This window comes from Pongo pygmaeus, chromosome 21 (assembly GCF_028885625.2).
Source record: "Pongo pygmaeus isolate AG05252 chromosome 21, NHGRI_mPonPyg2-v2.0_pri, whole genome shotgun sequence".
NCBI classification, from domain to species: Eukaryota; Metazoa; Chordata; class Mammalia; order Primates; family Hominidae; genus Pongo; species Pongo pygmaeus.
Window position 1 is genome coordinate 3,985,485 of NC_072394.2, and position 17,998 is coordinate 4,003,482.

The 17,998-nt window shown below is 39.7% G+C and overlaps 1 protein-coding gene across 10 annotated transcripts in view; it reads left to right on the forward strand.

The window, feature by feature from the left end:
- Window positions 1–17,998, forward strand: part of PLCB4 (phospholipase C beta 4) — a 414,850-nt gene that overhangs the window by 361,037 nt on the left and 35,815 nt on the right. For all 10 annotated transcript variants that reach the window (XM_063659442.1, XM_063659443.1, XM_054467181.2 and 7 more), the window contains 4 exons: window positions 9,034–9,122; window positions 10,474–10,624; window positions 17,359–17,408; window positions 17,549–17,614. In XM_063659442.1, the coding sequence (XP_063515512.1) occupies window positions 9,034–9,122; window positions 10,474–10,624; window positions 17,359–17,408; window positions 17,549–17,614 (356 nt within the window). The remainder of the gene's footprint in view (window positions 1–9,033; window positions 9,123–10,473; window positions 10,625–17,358; window positions 17,409–17,548; window positions 17,615–17,998) is intronic.

Genomic DNA, 17,998 nt, shown 5'->3' on the forward strand with positions numbered 1-17,998 from the left:
GGCGATTCTCCTGTCTCAGCCTCCCGATAGCTGGAACTACAGGCATGTACCACTATGCCCAGCTAATTTTGTATTTTTAGTAGAGACAGGGTTTCGCCATGTTGGCCAGGCTGATCTTGAACTTCTGACCTCAGGTCATCCACTCACCTCGGCCTCCCAAAGTGCTGGGATTACAGGCATGGGCCACTGTGCCTGGCCTTTTCTGTTTTATTTTTAATAAAATTAAATCTTACTATACTGCTAATTTGGAATTCTAATTTTTTTTTAGAATATGTTTCCATGTCATGAAATATTTTTATATTTTTATTAGCTGTATAGGATTACATTTTATGTCAGCCATAATTTAGTTATGGATAAACACTGCAATTTTCTTCCTTGGCCCCTCAGGAAACAGAGGCAGGAATTTGAGTGCAACTCCGTCTCCTTCTCATTCCTATAGCATAGAAACTTTCAAAACTGGCCAGGCGCGGTGGCTCGTGTCTGTAATCCCAGCACTTTGGGAGGCCGAGGCGCGTGGATCACATGAGGCCAGGAGTTCAAGACCAGCCTGGCCAACATGGCAAAACACTGTCTCTACTAAAAATACAAAAATTAACCGGGCATGGTAGCACACACCTGTAATCCCAGCTACTCTGGAGGCTGAGGCACAAGAATTGATTGTACCTGGGAGGCGGAGGTTGAAGTGAGCTGAATTCATGCCACCGCACTCCAGCCTGGGTGACAGAGCAAGACTCTGTCTCCAAAAACAACAACAACAACAACAACAAAAATAACTCCCAAAAGACACGAAGAAATAACAGAGCAGTGATGGCTACCATGAGTTCTGAACCCTTCCTGGCTGTTTCTAAGCAGCCCAGATGCAAAATGTCCAATAATACAGTCTCCTATCAGAAAAAAAAAAAAAAAAAAGTAACATTGAGGACAGATAATTAGGAATGAATCATGAAAACTTGGCTTAATTTTTTCAATATTACTTTGCTACAAAACGTAAAGAAAAACAACCCTGTCTTTTACTCCCTCTGTCATACACAAATAGAAATACTAGATTGGGTGCTAGGAGCATTCTTCCTTTGTCAAATCCAATGAGACTCCGAGTGCTGGGATTATCTTTGCTGCTTTATCTGTAGGTGCCAACGCCACCGTAGATGGCATTTGCCTATTGCAAGGCTTTATCATTGTTAGACACTGCTGTTGGAGACAGGAAGCAGTTCCAGGGCTAATGGCAATGAAACGAGTGTCATTATTTCTTTTTCACCCACTGTTGCTTTGGGTGGGTTTTATCACTTGTGTTTATTTTATTATTACTGAGTGATAGGGAGGGGAGCAAATAAGAGAGTTGATGCTTTGCTTCCGGAATCTATGGAGCCTCAGCATTGTATCGAAATGTCACTCCCAGCTGTGTTTCATAAGCCTCCCGGCGCTTTGTTCCTAGGGTAGTGCTGATCATTAGTTCTGCAACCATAAATTTTGCCTCCTCTTCTACAACTATTTTACATCAGGGAAGATGAAGTGACCCTCTATTTCTTTGTACATTTCCCCTTTCCACCTTCGCTATGATTAAAAATACATCCTGGGTCTCTGCCCAGGGTTTTCATAGGGTTGCTTTCCAACCATTTTTACAAAGATAGTTGGCTGTTTCTTATATCAGATATTTTCAAAGGAAGAATGTTCTTAATTAAGATGCCATTCCTGGGAAATAATCTCAGGACTTCCTGATGCAATTTAAACTTGTTCCATCTGTCCTCTTCCTTAAGGGTGCTAAAATGTCATATTCTATTAAATATTTGTTGAAAAACCCAGTTGCATATTCACAATGATATCTTTCTTGTGGCCTTTTCTGTACTACAGAAAATATTAGTCAGACTTCAAGAAGAAAAGCACTGGAGGGGAAGGGAGCAGGATGGATTGTGGTAAAATACATTGGAAATTGCTAGACTGAGCAAATTTAAACAGGCTTATCTATTGCATGGCTCCTGGGATGTATGGTGAATGCCCAAGGGGAGGGGGAGAACATGAGCATTTCCCAATCTTATTTGACCACAGGAACTTGTTGCCCAAGCACCTACTGTATTTTCTACCATTCTAGGAAATGCAGTTTGAGAAATGCTTAATCTTTTGGTAGGAACCCAAAGGACTAAGACAAAATAATAGATTTGGGATTTACCTTTCTTTATCAGCACCATATTGCAGCTGATAGGGGAAAAAGATTTTTCTTCTGCCTGTACCTCTTGGTAAGTTAGGAATAGTAGAGGGGAACGGGAGGAAACCTGGGCCAGGAGTGAGCACATAGGGGTGGGGAGAGGGAGTGTAGGTGCCATGGGCCGTGCTCACCACTGAGGCACTCAATGATTTGAAAAGCATTGGTTAAACAAATAAAAATCAACCGAGTTCTCCTGAAAAGTCAATAAGCATCTGGAAGTCTGTACTAAGGAATTGCTATCTTCATTTCCATTCTTAGAGACACCTAAATTGATGCTTTCAACACTATGAAAGTCAGGAAGCATGGGAGGGAGGAAGGGAGGGGAAAAGCAGGGCCTACATGGAAAGTCTTTACTAGGAGAGACCAGCTTCATGGAAATGGCATTATGCCCAGAAATAGATGGTGTTTTTAAAAATACACATAAGTAGAGCTTTAAGTTAAGTCTTAATGAAAGAACGAAATCAGAAAAAGCAGACTGATTTCTTTTAAAAAGAGAGGTTCCATAGCCCCTGCTGTGGCCTCCAAGAATCTAGGGTGTTTTAGGCCACCCACGTGGGTTCTGCAGAGGCAGGAGTTTGCATGCATCCATCTGTACATCTGTTAGATGTACAATGTGGCGCCCCCCTAGCAAGGCCTACTCACCTGCCAGTGGATGCTGATCAGCACTGAAAACGAATTCTTGCCGCAGTGATTTTTCCTGTGGAACCCTAAACTAAATGGGAAATAGGCAGCCACAGTATTCCCCAATAAAAGGAAGGAAGCCCAGTGAAATGTCATATTGACACCAAAGAAAGATACTGGATTTACTTGAATATGCAAAACTTTGGCCAAGAATATACCATATTTATTAAACCACTTCCTCACGTTATTTTTCTGGGTTGAGGCAAGGAAAAAATAAATACCATTTTTCAAGTACAGTTACACAAGTAGGTAAGTATGAGATATTTGAGGTAGAGCTTTTCATTCTCTGATTACAGATTATTTTAAATGTGGCTATTAAAAATCAATTTCCTTTTTTGATATGCAGCACTCTTCGTATCTACCTAGCCATATGTCTCACATGTATATGCCTCTGGCCAGTGGAGAAACCAAATTACAATGAAAAATTATCTTAAAGATGCCAAGGCAGGCCTTGGCTCCCTAATGCTGAGCCCTTTGCCCTTCGGCAGAGAATTTTTGTCAGAACTGTCCCTGGTATTCAAATGCCATTCTTCTGCATTGATCTATAACTCCAGCTACAGAACGAACACCTGCCACCACATGACCCAATTAGACATCCTAGAAAGGGGTATCCAATCTTTTGGCTTCCTTGGGCCACATTGGAAGAATAAGAATTGTCTTGAGCCACACATAAAATATACTGACACTAACGATAGCTGATGAGCTACAAAAAAAAAATAAGTAAAATTAAAAAAATAAAAATAAAAAGTTTGTGCATAATTCTCATAATGTTTTAGGAAAGTTTACAAATTCGTGTTGGGCGACATTCAAAGCCATACTGGGCCACATGTGGCCTGTGGGCCACGGGTTGGACATGCTTGTCCTAGAAGTATCTAGTTTGTTATTTGAAATTGCTAGGAATGAAGCATCCATTTCAAATAGCCTGCTAACTTTAGCCTTGCTCAAGGCATTTAGTCCTTTTGTAATCTCTTTTTTGTCTGATCTGATTTAATTTGAACAAACCTTACTTTACACTTTTCATATTTTTGTTGCATTTTGTTCAAGAACATTATATTGCATTATTATTGTATATTGTAATTTCTTAAAGGTAAAGGCAGCCTCTAACTGCAAATAAAACATCTCAAATAAGACGTTTCAAAAAATAAGACCAAATAAGGCAGGATGTTAGGATCTGGCATCATATGTCCCTAATAGTGTCTGGATTTGTTAATATTGGTAATTCAAGATAGATTTAAGTAATGATATTTATCCAGCTAATGGATAAATCTTCAGTAAGCTCTGATTTTATTGTATCATTTAGGTGACATCTACATAATCCGATAGCAGATGACTGATAAGAGCATCTCAGATAGCTTGCCTGTGACAAGCAAGACAATATGTGGATTCAGCTAGGTCAGGATTGTGTAGAATCAACCCTAGAAGCTGAGACCAAGACATTGCTGCATAAACAGGAGGAAAACCACTGGTATTCTAGCAGGAGGTCTCCAGGGGCTGCTGGACGCTCCATAGTCTTAATGATAAAGCCTGCCTTGTACACCTAAGCACATGACTTTTTATGGAAGATGCATACCCACGAATTTAAGGAGTGAATTTTTTCCCCTCAATTACTGTTGGCAATCAAATGTACAGTTGTCTTGTTCTCCCTCTGCTCTAGTTTTCTAGCACTACTGTAACAAATAACCACAAACTGGGTGGTTTAAAACAGCAGAGATTTATGGAGGCTAGAAGCCTGAGACTAAGTGGTGGGCAGGGCCATCCCCCTCTGAAGGCTCTCAGGAAGAATCCTTCCTTGTCTCTTTCTGGCTTCTGGTGGCTCCAGACAGTCCTTGGCATTCCTTGGCTTGAAGATGCACCACTCCAGTCTCTGCCTCTGTTGTCACATGGCCTTCTTCCCTGTGACTCCATGTTCTCTCCCTTCTTATAGCGACACTAGTAACTGGATTTAGGGCCCACCCTGATCTAGTATTATCTCATTTCAGTCCTCTTCTAAAACCTAAGCAAAGACCCTATTTATAAATAACATCACGTTCTGAAGTTCTAGGTAGACAGGAGTTGTGGTGGACACTATTCAACCTACTCCACTCTCTTAATTCTGCTTTTAATTTTTATTTTTTATTCTTTATGAGACAGAGTCTTGCTCTGTTGCCCAGGCTGCAGTGCAGTGGCATGATCTCAGCTTACTGCAACCTCCACTTCCCAGATTCAAGCAATTCTCCTGCCTCAGCCTCCCGAGTAGCTGAGATTACAGGTGTGCACCACCACACGTGGCTAATTTGTGTGTGTGTGTGTGTGTGTGTGTGTGTGTGTATTTTTAGTAAAGATAGGATTTCACCATGTTGACCAGGCTAATCTCAAATTCCTGACCTCAAATGATCCACCCACCTCAGCCTCCCAAAGTACTGGGATTATAGGCATGCACTACCATGACCGGCCTCTGCTTTATTTTCTTAGTATTCCTTCCATTCGTCATTCTTCAACAACTATTTTAAAGCTTATTAAGAATGAATTTTGTTAGGAATGCCTATCAGGCATATGAGTTATATAAAGTGCTATATTATTTAACTAAACCATTAACTTTCTGATAAAATGACAAAGAAATCATTTTTTGCACTAAGATATTCCTAAATTCATCTTTTTATAGAAAAGTTGAAAGCCCGTCTAAGTATCTACCAGTGGGGAATAGTTTGATATAGAAAATCAATGTGACATTACCCATTTACTAAAAATAATTTTCAGAACTATGCAGATATAATATATGCATCAATGAAAATGCAGGTTATATAACTTGTAATAAACCATGGAAAATATATATTCATGTACAAAAATGACACAAAAATATACAAAAATGCTTGGTTAGGATAGAAGGATCATTTAATGTCTTGCTTTATTGATTCTTTAATGTCTTGCTTTATTGATTCTGTAACTTGTTTTAAGTAATTAAAGTATTATCTGTTATTCCTATGGAAAAGACTACCAGTTACTCCTCAAAAATGCCATATACTCTCTTCAGGCCCCCAGACTGATTATATGTCATTAAAAATTAGCGAGTATTTGTTTCCTAACCACTCAGTGCTGTGTGTTATCACTGAAATGTGCCATTGGGATTGGATACTTGGCAAAACATATCTGACGTGGGAATGTACAGAGAAGCATAGACCAAGTATATCTCCTCCATAGAAGGGCAGAAAAGTTTAATGGATACAAGTTAAACCTCACTCTGCCTCATAATGGTGTGGACAAGTGGCAAAAAGAGGCATTTGGGAGTCAGGCACAAAGAGTTGTGCTAAAAGTCTAGGTTGGTAAAATTGTGTCTTCATGTGCTGAAGGACCTTAATCATGCCCACTTCATGGCATCCTGATGATGATGAGAAAGCCATGTGGTTCTCCTAACACAGCATCACCTCATGGTTGACCAGTGACCACAGGGAAGAAGGATGCTGAGTAGAAAGGACATGAATTGGCATCAGAGGAGTCTTCTGAACATTGCATTTCCTCTCTAAGCGATGGAGGTAGACCCTGTGTCTCCTCCAGACACTACTGACTGAAGAGAGATGTCAGCATCATCAGCACCACTGAAAGTAATGTTGGGAGCCAAAGTATTGCCATGAGAATCACCGAATTGTTGTGAAGAGAGATAGCAGCAGTATGAATGCAGAGATCAAGTTGCCACCTCCTGCGAGCTGCCATCTCCTGAGCCTACTTGAGGAACTTAGCGTCACAAGTGGGACAACCAGCCTCTATGTTCCTCAATGTGATGCATATAAAGTCACAGCACCTCCTAGAAGTATCCTTAAAGAAAGATGTCAAGAGGGATTGATTTAGACTAAAATTGACTTAAGAAACATAATTATCAGAGACATAGTGTGAAATCTGGTACCTTGATTCAAACAATGTAACTATAAATAGGGGAAATATTAAGATGGACTGTGTATTATATCATAGTAAAGAATTACAGCAATTTTGTTGGATATAGCATTGGGATGGTTGGCTCCAAATTAAATTTAGAGCTGCAGAGACAAGTTATCAGGAATTAAATGTTCTGATATATAGAATTCACCTTAAAATATTTCAATAGAGAGGAAAGAGAAAAAATGAAAGGAATATAAAGGAAATGTGGCAAACAAATGTTTATAATTGTTGTGTTGTCATCATAAATATATGAGGGGTTATTGTACTGTTCTCTCCACTTTTGTGTATACTTGAAATGTTTTATAACAGAGTTTAAAATGTATAAATAAATTCCTAGAATATTAACTTGCCAAAAATAATTGTCTGTGATTTTTTTTTCCTGAGCAAGATTTAAGAACTAATTTTTCCACAGCTGTTGTTGAGAGGCAAAGAGTTCTTAGGGATCATGGGTGATAAAAACAGACCTTCTCAAATGCCACTGGTGGGAAAATAAATTGATGCAATTTTGGTGGAGTGCAATTTGACAATAACTCCCATAGGACAAATACTCTTACCCATCATTCTAACTTCTAAGAGTCTATTCTATAAATATATGTGGAGGTATGCTATGAAATGTTCAAAGACATTCACTACAATGAATGTTCAAAGACATTCACTACAATGAATGTTCAAAGACATTCACTACAATACTTTAATAGCAAAGAACTGGAAGGACAAGCTGTCTACCAATAAGAACTGGTTAAAGAAATTATCACCATTCAGAGAATGGAAAGTTTAAGCAACCCTTATAATTAACGTATTAGAGCTATATTGCCAATATGAGAATGTTTCCCAAGATATTTGACATTAAAAAATGGCGCAGAAAACTACGAACCCATTTGGAGTTTTAAAAAATATCTGAAAGGATACAAGAAATGGATAATAATAGTTACCTTCTGGGCGTAGGATTGGCAGGAGAGAAAGTTTTCACTTTTCATTTTATATATTTGAATGTTTACCATGTGCAGATGTTATTTTATTTTATTTGTTTGTTTATTTATTTTTTTTTCTGAGACGGAGTCTCACTCTGTCACCCAGCCTGGAGTGCAATGGCACAATCTCTGCTCACTGCAACCTCCGCCTCCTGGGTTCAAGTGATTCTCCTGCCTCAGCTTCCCAAGTAGCTGAGATTGCAGGCCTGCGCTACCAAGCCCAGCTAATTTTTGTATTTTTAGTAAAGATGGGGTTTCACCATGTTGCCTAGGCTGGTCTTGAACTCATGACCTCAGGTGATCCACCCTTCTCGTGTTCCCAAAGTACTGGGATTACCGGCGTGAGCTACTGCGTCCGGCCAACCATGTGCAAATGTTATTTTCTTTTATAAAAAGGAAAAGGAAAAAAATTGAAACCGAGAGAATTATGTGCCCCGTGTACTGAGAATGTTATCTTACGTGCCCCATGTACTGAGAATGTTATCTTAAGAATTATCCTAAGATTGTAATTAGGAAGGCGATTCTGTTGGGGAAAACTTTATAAACTTACACAGTATTTAAAATGTATAAATTATGGATGGTTTCAAGTTAACAAAAATAATTTTGCCTTCTATAGTATGAGTAAGTTGTACACAATTATATGAAACTCTGAAAGTACTTGGAAATCTTCAAATGACATTAATATAAAATATGAAATTCTACTATCTTTTACGTTCAAGTTATACCTGAGAAAACACTAGAGAAAGATTTCATTTTGTCTACCATGGAACCAAAATTGGCTTTGAATATGTATTATCCTTTTGTATTGAAAAATAAGACCTATATGCTTCAGGTACTTTTTATGTTCGTCATCTCATTGAATTATCATGATTATTCTGCAGGGCAGGTGGTATCCACCCTAATTTCCAGATAAAGAAACTGAGGCTGGGGACATTAATCAGCTTGCTGAAAGTCACACACAAGTGAACAAACAGTCTAGAACCCACACACTTCACTCAGTTTGTCCTGACACTTTGCCTCCTTCATATCAGGAAAAGCGTCGTATCAGGAAAAACTAAATAAAAAAAATCATCTGGTCTTTGGACCTTGCTTTTACTCCTTTCTTGTTTTCTGCAACTAGCTGTGCCTTGCTCAGTGTGTCTTATGTCCTAGGAAAAGATTGTTAACAGAAAGCACAACAGGTATCCAGGATTGTAGTTTATTAAGCAGAGTTTTCTTGAATATTTTCAGTAAAACAGAATTAACAGCTCATTGGTTTTTTTTTTTCCCTAGATATTGTGGATGCTTTATCAGATCCAAAGAAATTTCTCTCAATTACAGAAAAGAGAGCAGACCAAATGAGAGCTATGGGCATTGAGACTGTAAGTAGAAATGGTTGATTAAAGATGGCCAAGTTGTGGGAGTTTAATTATCAAACAGTGTTTACAAAAGCAAGACAAAGTAATGAATTAGCAAATTTAAGGAGGGTTTTTAAAACTGAGCTCATCAATTCAACAATAGTTAACTTTCTACAAAAGTGTGGCATGTTTAATAAAATGTGACTGCCATCAGAAAAATCCACTTCATCATCAGTGGCTTAACTCACATCTGGGGACCCCTTCCCCATTAGAAAGAAAATGCAAAACATTTGTTATGCTTTTGGGAAAGTTTAAAATGTAGGTGGAGCATTTCTAATCAGAAAAATGCAACATACGAAATGTTCCAAAATTCAAAACTTTTTGAGTGCTGACATGGGATAGTCATACTTTTGCTTTTTGAAGGTTCACTGTACATAAATTTTTATTCATGAACAAAATTACTAAAAATATTGTATAAAATTACCTTCAGGCTTTGTATAAGATGTATATAAAACATAAATGAATTTTCTGTTTAGACTTGGGTCCCATCCCCAAGACACCTCATTATGTATATGTAAATGTTCCAAAATCTGATATCCAAAACATTTCTGGTCTCAAGCATTTCAGATAAGGGATATTCAAACTGTACTGTACAGGATGTTTCTGTGATACACTGAAATACCAGTTAACCCAGTTCAGTGAATTAATGATAACTGCTCTTTATTTTTAATTATTTATTTTTTAACAGATAGGATCTCGCTCTGTTACCCAGGCTGGAGTCAGTAGTGTGATCATAGCTGACTATAAACAAACTCCTGGGCTCAAGCCCTCCCTCCACCTCAGCCTCCCGAGCAGTTGGGACTACAGATGCATGCCACTGTGCCTGGCTAATTTTTTACTTTTTTTTTATCAAGACAGGGTCTCACTCTGTTGCCTAAGTTGGTGTCAAACTCTTGGCCTCAAGCAATCCTCCCACTTTGACCTGCCCAAGCATTGAAATTACTGGCGTGAGCCACCATGCCCAGCCAAAATGGCATTTATTATTGATTTTTCACTGTTTGCCAGCCTTACATCCCAACCTTCTCCCATTCCAGTGCACACGTGGGTTGTTTCTTTGTTTTTAAATGTTCTCTTTACCAGACTCCTCAGTTTGGAATGGATGTAGCATCTCTCCGATAGCTAGAAAAAGAGAAAGTATTCTCTGCTTGTTAAGAAGTTAGATCTTCTTTCCTTGGCTGGATCCTTTGCCTTTAAGAGAGTAGAAGTCTAGGAAGAGTATGGTAGAATTTTACTGGATTCAGTAAAATAAAGAATGTACAAGATATTTGACCTTGAGTGACATTCATTTGGGTCAATGTAAATGTTTCTGTTCCAGAGTGACATAGCCGACGTGCCCAGTGACACTTCCAAAAATGACAAGAAAGGAAAGGCCAACACTGCCAAAGCAAATGTGACCCCTCAGAGTAGCTCTGAGCTCAGACCAACCACCACGGCTGCCCTGGCCTCTGGTGTGGAAGCCAAGAAAGGTGAGAGAGAGCTGTTAGGTTCCTTATCTTCTGCACGCACCTTAATTACACAGGGTACAGTATCTATAGCTTTAGGAAATATATAAATTCGAAGTTCTTTATGGGAAAGAACCTTTTACACAGTGATGTTAACTAATTCATCCCCACTCTCTTCCAGACCCTCCCATAGGTAATTATCTGGACAGGCCATGGGCTCATGAACCAACATAGTTATTCCTACTGGACATTTCTAAATTCTCATACTGATAATTTTCCCCCATAAGTAGAAACATGATTATTTGTTTGTAAAATTATCAAATGAGCACTTGAAGGCCAAATCCATGTGGTTACCTGTAGATGAAACAAAAGATCATTAAGAGGTGGCATCATAAAGAATCACGTGTCCCATATTCAACCTGTATGTAGGGAAATAACTGTGCTGGTTATTTTAATTGGTTTCCATACTAATTGGCCAGACATCCATTGATTGGATGGTGCCCGTTCCATACTGGAGGGAAAGCAGGCAGGGAGAATGCTGATAGGGAGTGGCAAGGAGTTCATTTTTCTTGTTCTGGAAAGAATTCTGGGCTCATCCTGAGAAGATCATGGGAAATGAGTCAAAGGAGTATTTTAAGAAAATTATAGTCTTGGCAGAAGAATTCATTGAAAGTGGGCATGCTAAGGGCAAGGTAAGAATTATGATACTCATGCTTCTGTTGTAACACACCTATCACATTGTGTTAATAAAGTATTAACAACCAGAGAAAGAGGTTATTGCAGGTGAGACCACATATCATCAGTATGTCCCTGGAACCATGCCTAGTTAAGATCTAGTAGTCTATTTTCTCAGGAAGTAAAGGGCTGTTTAATGAATGATAGGGGCAAGGAAATCTAGATTAAGTTGGAAATTGTCAAAAGGAAGGAAGAATATAATTAAGTTGGCAGGTTGAGGCCGGGTGCGGTGGCTCATGCCTGTAATCCCAGCACTTTGGGAGGCCGAAGTGGGCAGATCAAGAGGTCAGGAGATCGAGACCATCCTGGCTAACATGGTGAAACCCCATCTCTACTAAAAATACAAAAAATTAGCCGGGCGTGGTGGCGGGCCCCTGTAGTCCCAGCTACTCGGGAGGCTGAGGCAGGAGAATGGTGTGAACCTGGGAGGTGGAGCTTGCAGTGAGCTGAGAGAGCGCCACTGCTGTCCGGCCTGGGTGAAAGAGCAAGACTCTATCTCAAAAAAAAAAAAAAAAAAAAAGAAAAGAAAAGAAAAGAAATAAGTTGGCAAGTTGGCAGCTTGGATATGGGCCTTAGGCAGAAAGGGGCTTTTTGGTAACTCAGACTTCAAGGACAGATCCCAGAGACAGATGGTACCATTGAGAGAAGTAGAGGAGTTAGGAGGAAGAGCTGCTTTTGGTAAGGAAGGTGATTTTGGTCCGTATATCACTGAGGATAAGCTGTTGCTGATACATCTGGGCAGAAATATGCAGTTACCAAATCTATGTCAGGTGGAGAAGAAGAAGGAGGGACAGAGAAACAGAATAAGAATACTTAGAAGGCAGAATGAATGGGAAAAAAGAAAAAAGAGAGATCTATGTTCTAAGAAGAATTAGTTTTGAGAAGATGCTATAGACAAGTCCAGAGAAGTGAAGACTACAAAATTATAGTTAAACCAGGGGTGATTGGATGATGAGGGTAGAAACATGGTTAGAAAAATGTGAGACATAATTTAAGACATAAAATGGTTGTTCTGGAGGACAGTAGCATGTTGGTAGGAACTAATAAAGAAAAACAAGGAAAATGCAAAAGAGAATACATGGTAAAACAAGGCTATAAGGAAGATCTGAATCAACAGAAAGGGTGAAATTCAGCTGGATAAGGAAGGAAGAGATATGTTCTGTCTGAGCCAAGAAGAATGATGAGTGAATAGAAGTTTCAGGATAGACAGGAAGAATTCTTGATAGATGGTGTATCAGTCAGCTTATGCTGCATAACAAATGACCTCAAATTTTAGTAGCTTAAGACAACCACCATTTATTGAGATCGTGTTTCACTGGGTTGGTTGGTCTAAGCTGGCTTGGCTAATCTCTGTGTCTTGCTTATGCACCTGTGATCAGCTGATAGGTTGACTGGAAGTTAGATGTGGGATGACCTTATGCACACATCTGTCATTTGGCAAATTGTTTCACATTATCCTGAAGCCTGAGCAGGCTTGTTCATATGGTACTCCCTGAGTTTAAAGAGCAGCCCTTTTCCAGCCTCTGCTAGTCTCCCATTGGCCGTAGCAGGTCACAAAGTGAACCAATATTCAAGGGGTAGAGAAATAGACTCTACCTCTTGATTAGAGGAGAAAGAAATAGTGGTCATTTTTGTAGTATAACACAGATAGATTCTATCTGATCTAAGAAGTTGGTTAGGTGGCTGCTCTCTGCTGAGAAATGTAGAGGTAGCACTGAAAAACAACAGTATGGAAAAGCTTTGGAGTTGCCCCTGGCTGGAATAGAATGATCCACAAGAAATAAGGCGAAGGTCTGCCATATAGCACACAGGACCCTGGTGAGGGTTGGTGGTGCGTATTAAGTTGATGTAGCTTGATCTCATTACTTCTTCAGCAATGCCCAGAAACTCAGCAACAACTGTGGACAAAGTACAGCTTAGGGAGTTGCAAGCCTGAAATTATCATAATGTGTATGGTCTGGAATCAAAAGTTTGAAGAGCATTAAGTTATGACACTGTAACAGTTGGCTATTGCTCTGTAACAAGCAATCACAAAAGTCAGTAATTTAAATAAGTAAGCATCTATTACAGCTCATGAGGTTGTCTGGGTGGCTTTTCTGGTTATGGGTGGATTAGTGTCAGTGAACTCAGCTGATCTTAGCTATGCTTATTCAAATGTTTGAGGTTCAGCTAAAGTGTCATTGGCTGGGACAAGTGGGCTGTCTTCCTTGTGTACTCATCTTTCATCAGCTTAGCCTGGGCTTGTTCACATGGTAGTTGCAGTGTTCTAAAATGGAGGTGAAAGTACAGATGCTCCTTGACTTATGACAGAGTTACATCCTCATAAGCTGAACATATCATTAAGTCAAAAATGTGTTTAATAACTAAGCTACTGAACATCATAGCTTAGCTTAGTCTAGCCTATTTTAAATGTGCTCAGAACACCTACATTAGTCTACAGTTGGGCAAAATCATCTAACACAAAGCCTATTTTATAATAAAGTGTTAAATATTTCATGTAACTTATTAAATGCAGTACACTGTAGAGTATACAGCTGACTGGGAGCTGAGGCTTGCTGCAGCCCCAGCACATATCCCTGGCTTAGGAAAAGATCAAAATTCACAATTCAACGTATGCTTTCTACTGAATGCATATCACTTTTGCATCATCACAAAGTTGAACCACTGTAAGTTGAACCATCTGTATGTCAGGTTCCTTGATGAGTCCTAGACTTAGAACTGGCATGGCATCCTTTCCACTACATTCCATCATCCCAAGCAAGTCACATGGCCCAGCTCAGATTCAAGAGTTGGGGAAACAGATTCCACATATTGATGGGATGAGTTCCGAAGTCACATGTAAGTAGGTGTGGAAACAGGGAGGAGTGGAATTTTTTGGCCATTTTTGTACTCAGTCTGCCACCCTGATCATAATATATAGGTTAATGTTCCAGTGGGGTAGATACTAAAGGAGAGAGACTTTGCTAGGAAAGGAAAAGGTTAAAGGGAACCAGGAACAAGGTGAAAGTAAAAAGCTTGCTTGGTAGTTGTGAGGGAGTGAGTGAAGTTGGCAGGATGGAGATTGCAGTCAGAAAGAGGTTACTCTAAGCTACTTGTCTTGGAGGAGGGGCAGTTTCAAGCAGTGTTAACATCCCGTTTACAACTGTCAGTGAGAGGTGAGATAAAGTGGAGATGAAGATTTCTAGAATGGAAGGCATCATGGAAACAGAAAGAAAAGTCACTCAGCATATTCTTCTCATGCATATTGAATCACTGCGTTGGACGTCTGGGAATGCCTGCATAGGAAAACCACAAGTCAGATACTGAAGTTCATGGGGCAGGGCAGTGTGTGACCTAACAGGACACATGTGGAGGTAGTTAGGCTCAGCAGAGCCTGGTGTAAGTGAGAGGTCTGTTCTTTTGTATGATAGTTTTTAGGAGAATGGCATGGAAGTACAAGAGAGAAGTCTGTAGCTGTTCTTCCCACACCTCTCCATGGATTGGGGTGGGGTGGGGAATAAACTCTACTCCAGGAGCCTTTGGGGGAAGTGACGTCATTTGAGAAAGCAAGCCTCCATTTCTTTCTAGAAAACTGTCTTAATTTGAGTCACCCCAAAGACCCTGAGAGAAGGCTTCCAGTGCAAGTAGTTTATTCTGGGATGCAGTGGACATGGGTAGAGATGTGAAGAAGTGACACCAGGGAGGGAAGGCAACCAGTAATTAGAATGTTTTAAAGCCAGTTGCCAGTAGGCACCTGGAACTTAATGCCCTGGAGAAACTCTGGGGGCTGGTATTGGACATACTTCTCAGAGGTCTCCTCTTAGAGGGATGAGGGAGCTGGGGAATGTATACCCTGACTCCTGTCAGCCTTTTCTTGAGGGTTCCCATGGAAGGGATAAATTCTCTACATTCAGACACTGGCAATTGGAAGTGAACTAGAAGAGCTGATGTAGAGAGGGCATAGTGTGTGGCTGGAGCAGACAGCATTTGCTGCAGACATCTATGAAAGTGGGGAGGTGTGAAATTCCAAACTGTTTTTCTTAGACATTCAGCCAAACAGCAACGACTGCACCAACACGACTTTATTTTTTTTTTTCTGATTTTAGGAACAAAGGATTAAGAAAACCCAGCTCCTAATTTTCAGATTAGCAATTAAGAGAAAACAAGTTATTGTTAAGGAACTATGCTGATATGAACAAAAACTTTATGTAGTGAAACTTCAATTAGCTAAAACCTTTGGAGCCCAAAATGTGCTGCCTAACCTACTTTCATACAAGGGAAGCCTGTAGACCTGCACAGTCCTATACAGTAACCACTAACCACAGGTGGCTAGAGGCTGTCAGTTGGACAGACCCACACATGGAACATTCCCATTATCGTGCAAAGCTCTATGAGGAAGGCTGTTCTTGGCACACGGATGGAACTGTCCTCTTCTGTAGAGTGTGGGGTTTTTTTCTAACTAAATCACTTATGGGAACCAACATTTTTACAAATTGTGTCTTTCCCCCAAAACACAAAACCAGGTAGTTGAGGGAAGTTTATGTTTTTGTAGGTTCCTTTTAATCAAGACTTAGTTGAACCAAGACAAAAAAGAAAATAAAAATTAAGAGAGAGAAAGTAAGTTTCATCAGACTGGGTCAAACTCTTAGAATTTGCTAGATCTCTGGAGGACCTTGCATACTCCCCAAATCCTGTATGTTCATTCTACAGATGAGAGAGCTGAGGCCTAAGGACAGGGAACTCTTTGTGTGCCAGGAGTCACTCCCTTGCCTTACCCTGTCTCAGTCACTAGAGAGACAGCTTGTGAAAGCCAACTTAGGAGATCAGTAGAAAGCCCCATGGACCCTTTATATCCCGATCATAAAATGTTACAGATGACAAGGCTGATTTCCCTCAGCCAAAACTTTCCTTCTGCAGCCTGACCACCCTATCATTGAATGTGCACACTTAAAATGAATAAAAGGGACAAACAAGAGCCTGGGACTTTATGCCTATCTTTCTTGAATATATCATACCTAGCCTTTGGGATTCTAATGGAAATCAATTATAGCACAGAGTACACATTCATTTTGTTTGCCTAAGATGAAAATCTGCAGTCAAACAGAAACTGTTTGAGGATCTGGCTACAACTGTTGTTGCCATGACAACGCCTGGCCTAGCATCACTCAGATAGCAGGATGACTTAGTGTATTATTACCCTAGCTCCTCCTGGTATCCTCCTGTTATACACTGGTTTGATTTTATTATTTCCTGTATGTTTAAGGCATTGCTGTGCTCAATAGCACGTTGCTTAAATCCTAAGATTGAATTTGGTAAAAGGGAGAAACCAGAAAAAAATGTTTTATTCGTTCACAATGACTGAATTGAGAATAGAGTTGGGAATTAGTTGACTGGTATGATATGCCTTGAAATACAAAGGTAAGAGTAAGGATAATAGATACTTTTGTGCCTGATAAGCTCCCCTTTATGGGTTCACTATCCCATCTCACAGCTCCTATGAATTTTGGCTGATTGGGCATTTCATCTGCCCTTCTCCATGGAATTGCCCTGGGACCATGAGATTTCCCTTACATGAAAGGTTTTGCGAAACCTCTGTAGCACTCAGCTGATTGGGTTACAAATGCCCAGCCTCTTTTTGCCAAGGTGGAACGACTCTTGGGTGCCATTTGTACTGAAGAGCTCCCTGCAGGATCAGACTGAGGCTGGATTTCTACTAGAAACACACCCTACCTTGTTCCTCTGCCCTGCTCCACTTCTTTCATTCCCTTAGGGGTTTCTCCTGAGAGTCTGCCGTCAGTCAATCACATGCACATGAATCCCCTTCTCAGGCTCTGCTTGTAGGAAACCTGACCTAAGTTAGGACATTCAACATTTCAATTGTCCAGTTAATTGCTTTGTAATAGGAACTTAAGATGTTTATATTCATCACATGTAAAGCTACTTCAAAGTCTTTCGATGAGATTTCAATATGTCAGTTCTATATTACCAGTTATTCTCTCTGATTTTTAGTATACATACTGACTTAATTTTTTTTGTTTGTTTAGGCATTGAACTTATCCCTCAAGTAAGGATAGAAGACTTAAAGCAGATGAAGGTAAAATTGCTTGACTAGTTTGCAAGCACTCTTGTATTACACATATTGGTGACACCAATATATTTTTGTTTCTCACCAAGTGTAATCATTGTGATTACAAAAAAAAAAAAACTATTTTTGATTCTATTTTTCTCCCAAAGGCTTACTTGAAGCATTTAAAGAAACAGCAGAAGGAGCTAAATTCTTTAAAGAAGAAACATGCAAAGGTACAGTGTTTTAAAGCTACTATTTTGTGTTACGTATGGATGAATCATTTGTAGCCAAAAACACTACTTTGAAGCTGATACCAGACCACTTAACAGCAACAACTCATTCTAACTGGTTAACAATGAAATTAAAAAATAGAATCGGTTTGGGAGTGCTTGTCACTTGTTTGTAGTCTGCATTTCTAACAATTCTTTCAAATGCATAACAAAGATTCTTCCATTTAAAAATTGTTTCACTAGGCCGGGCACAGTGGCTCACGCCTGTAATCCCAGCACTTTGGGAGGCCAAGGCGGCTAGATCAGGAGGTCAAGAGTTTGAGACCAACCTGACCAACATGGTAAAACCTATCTCTACTAAAAATACAAAAATTAGCTGGGTGTGGT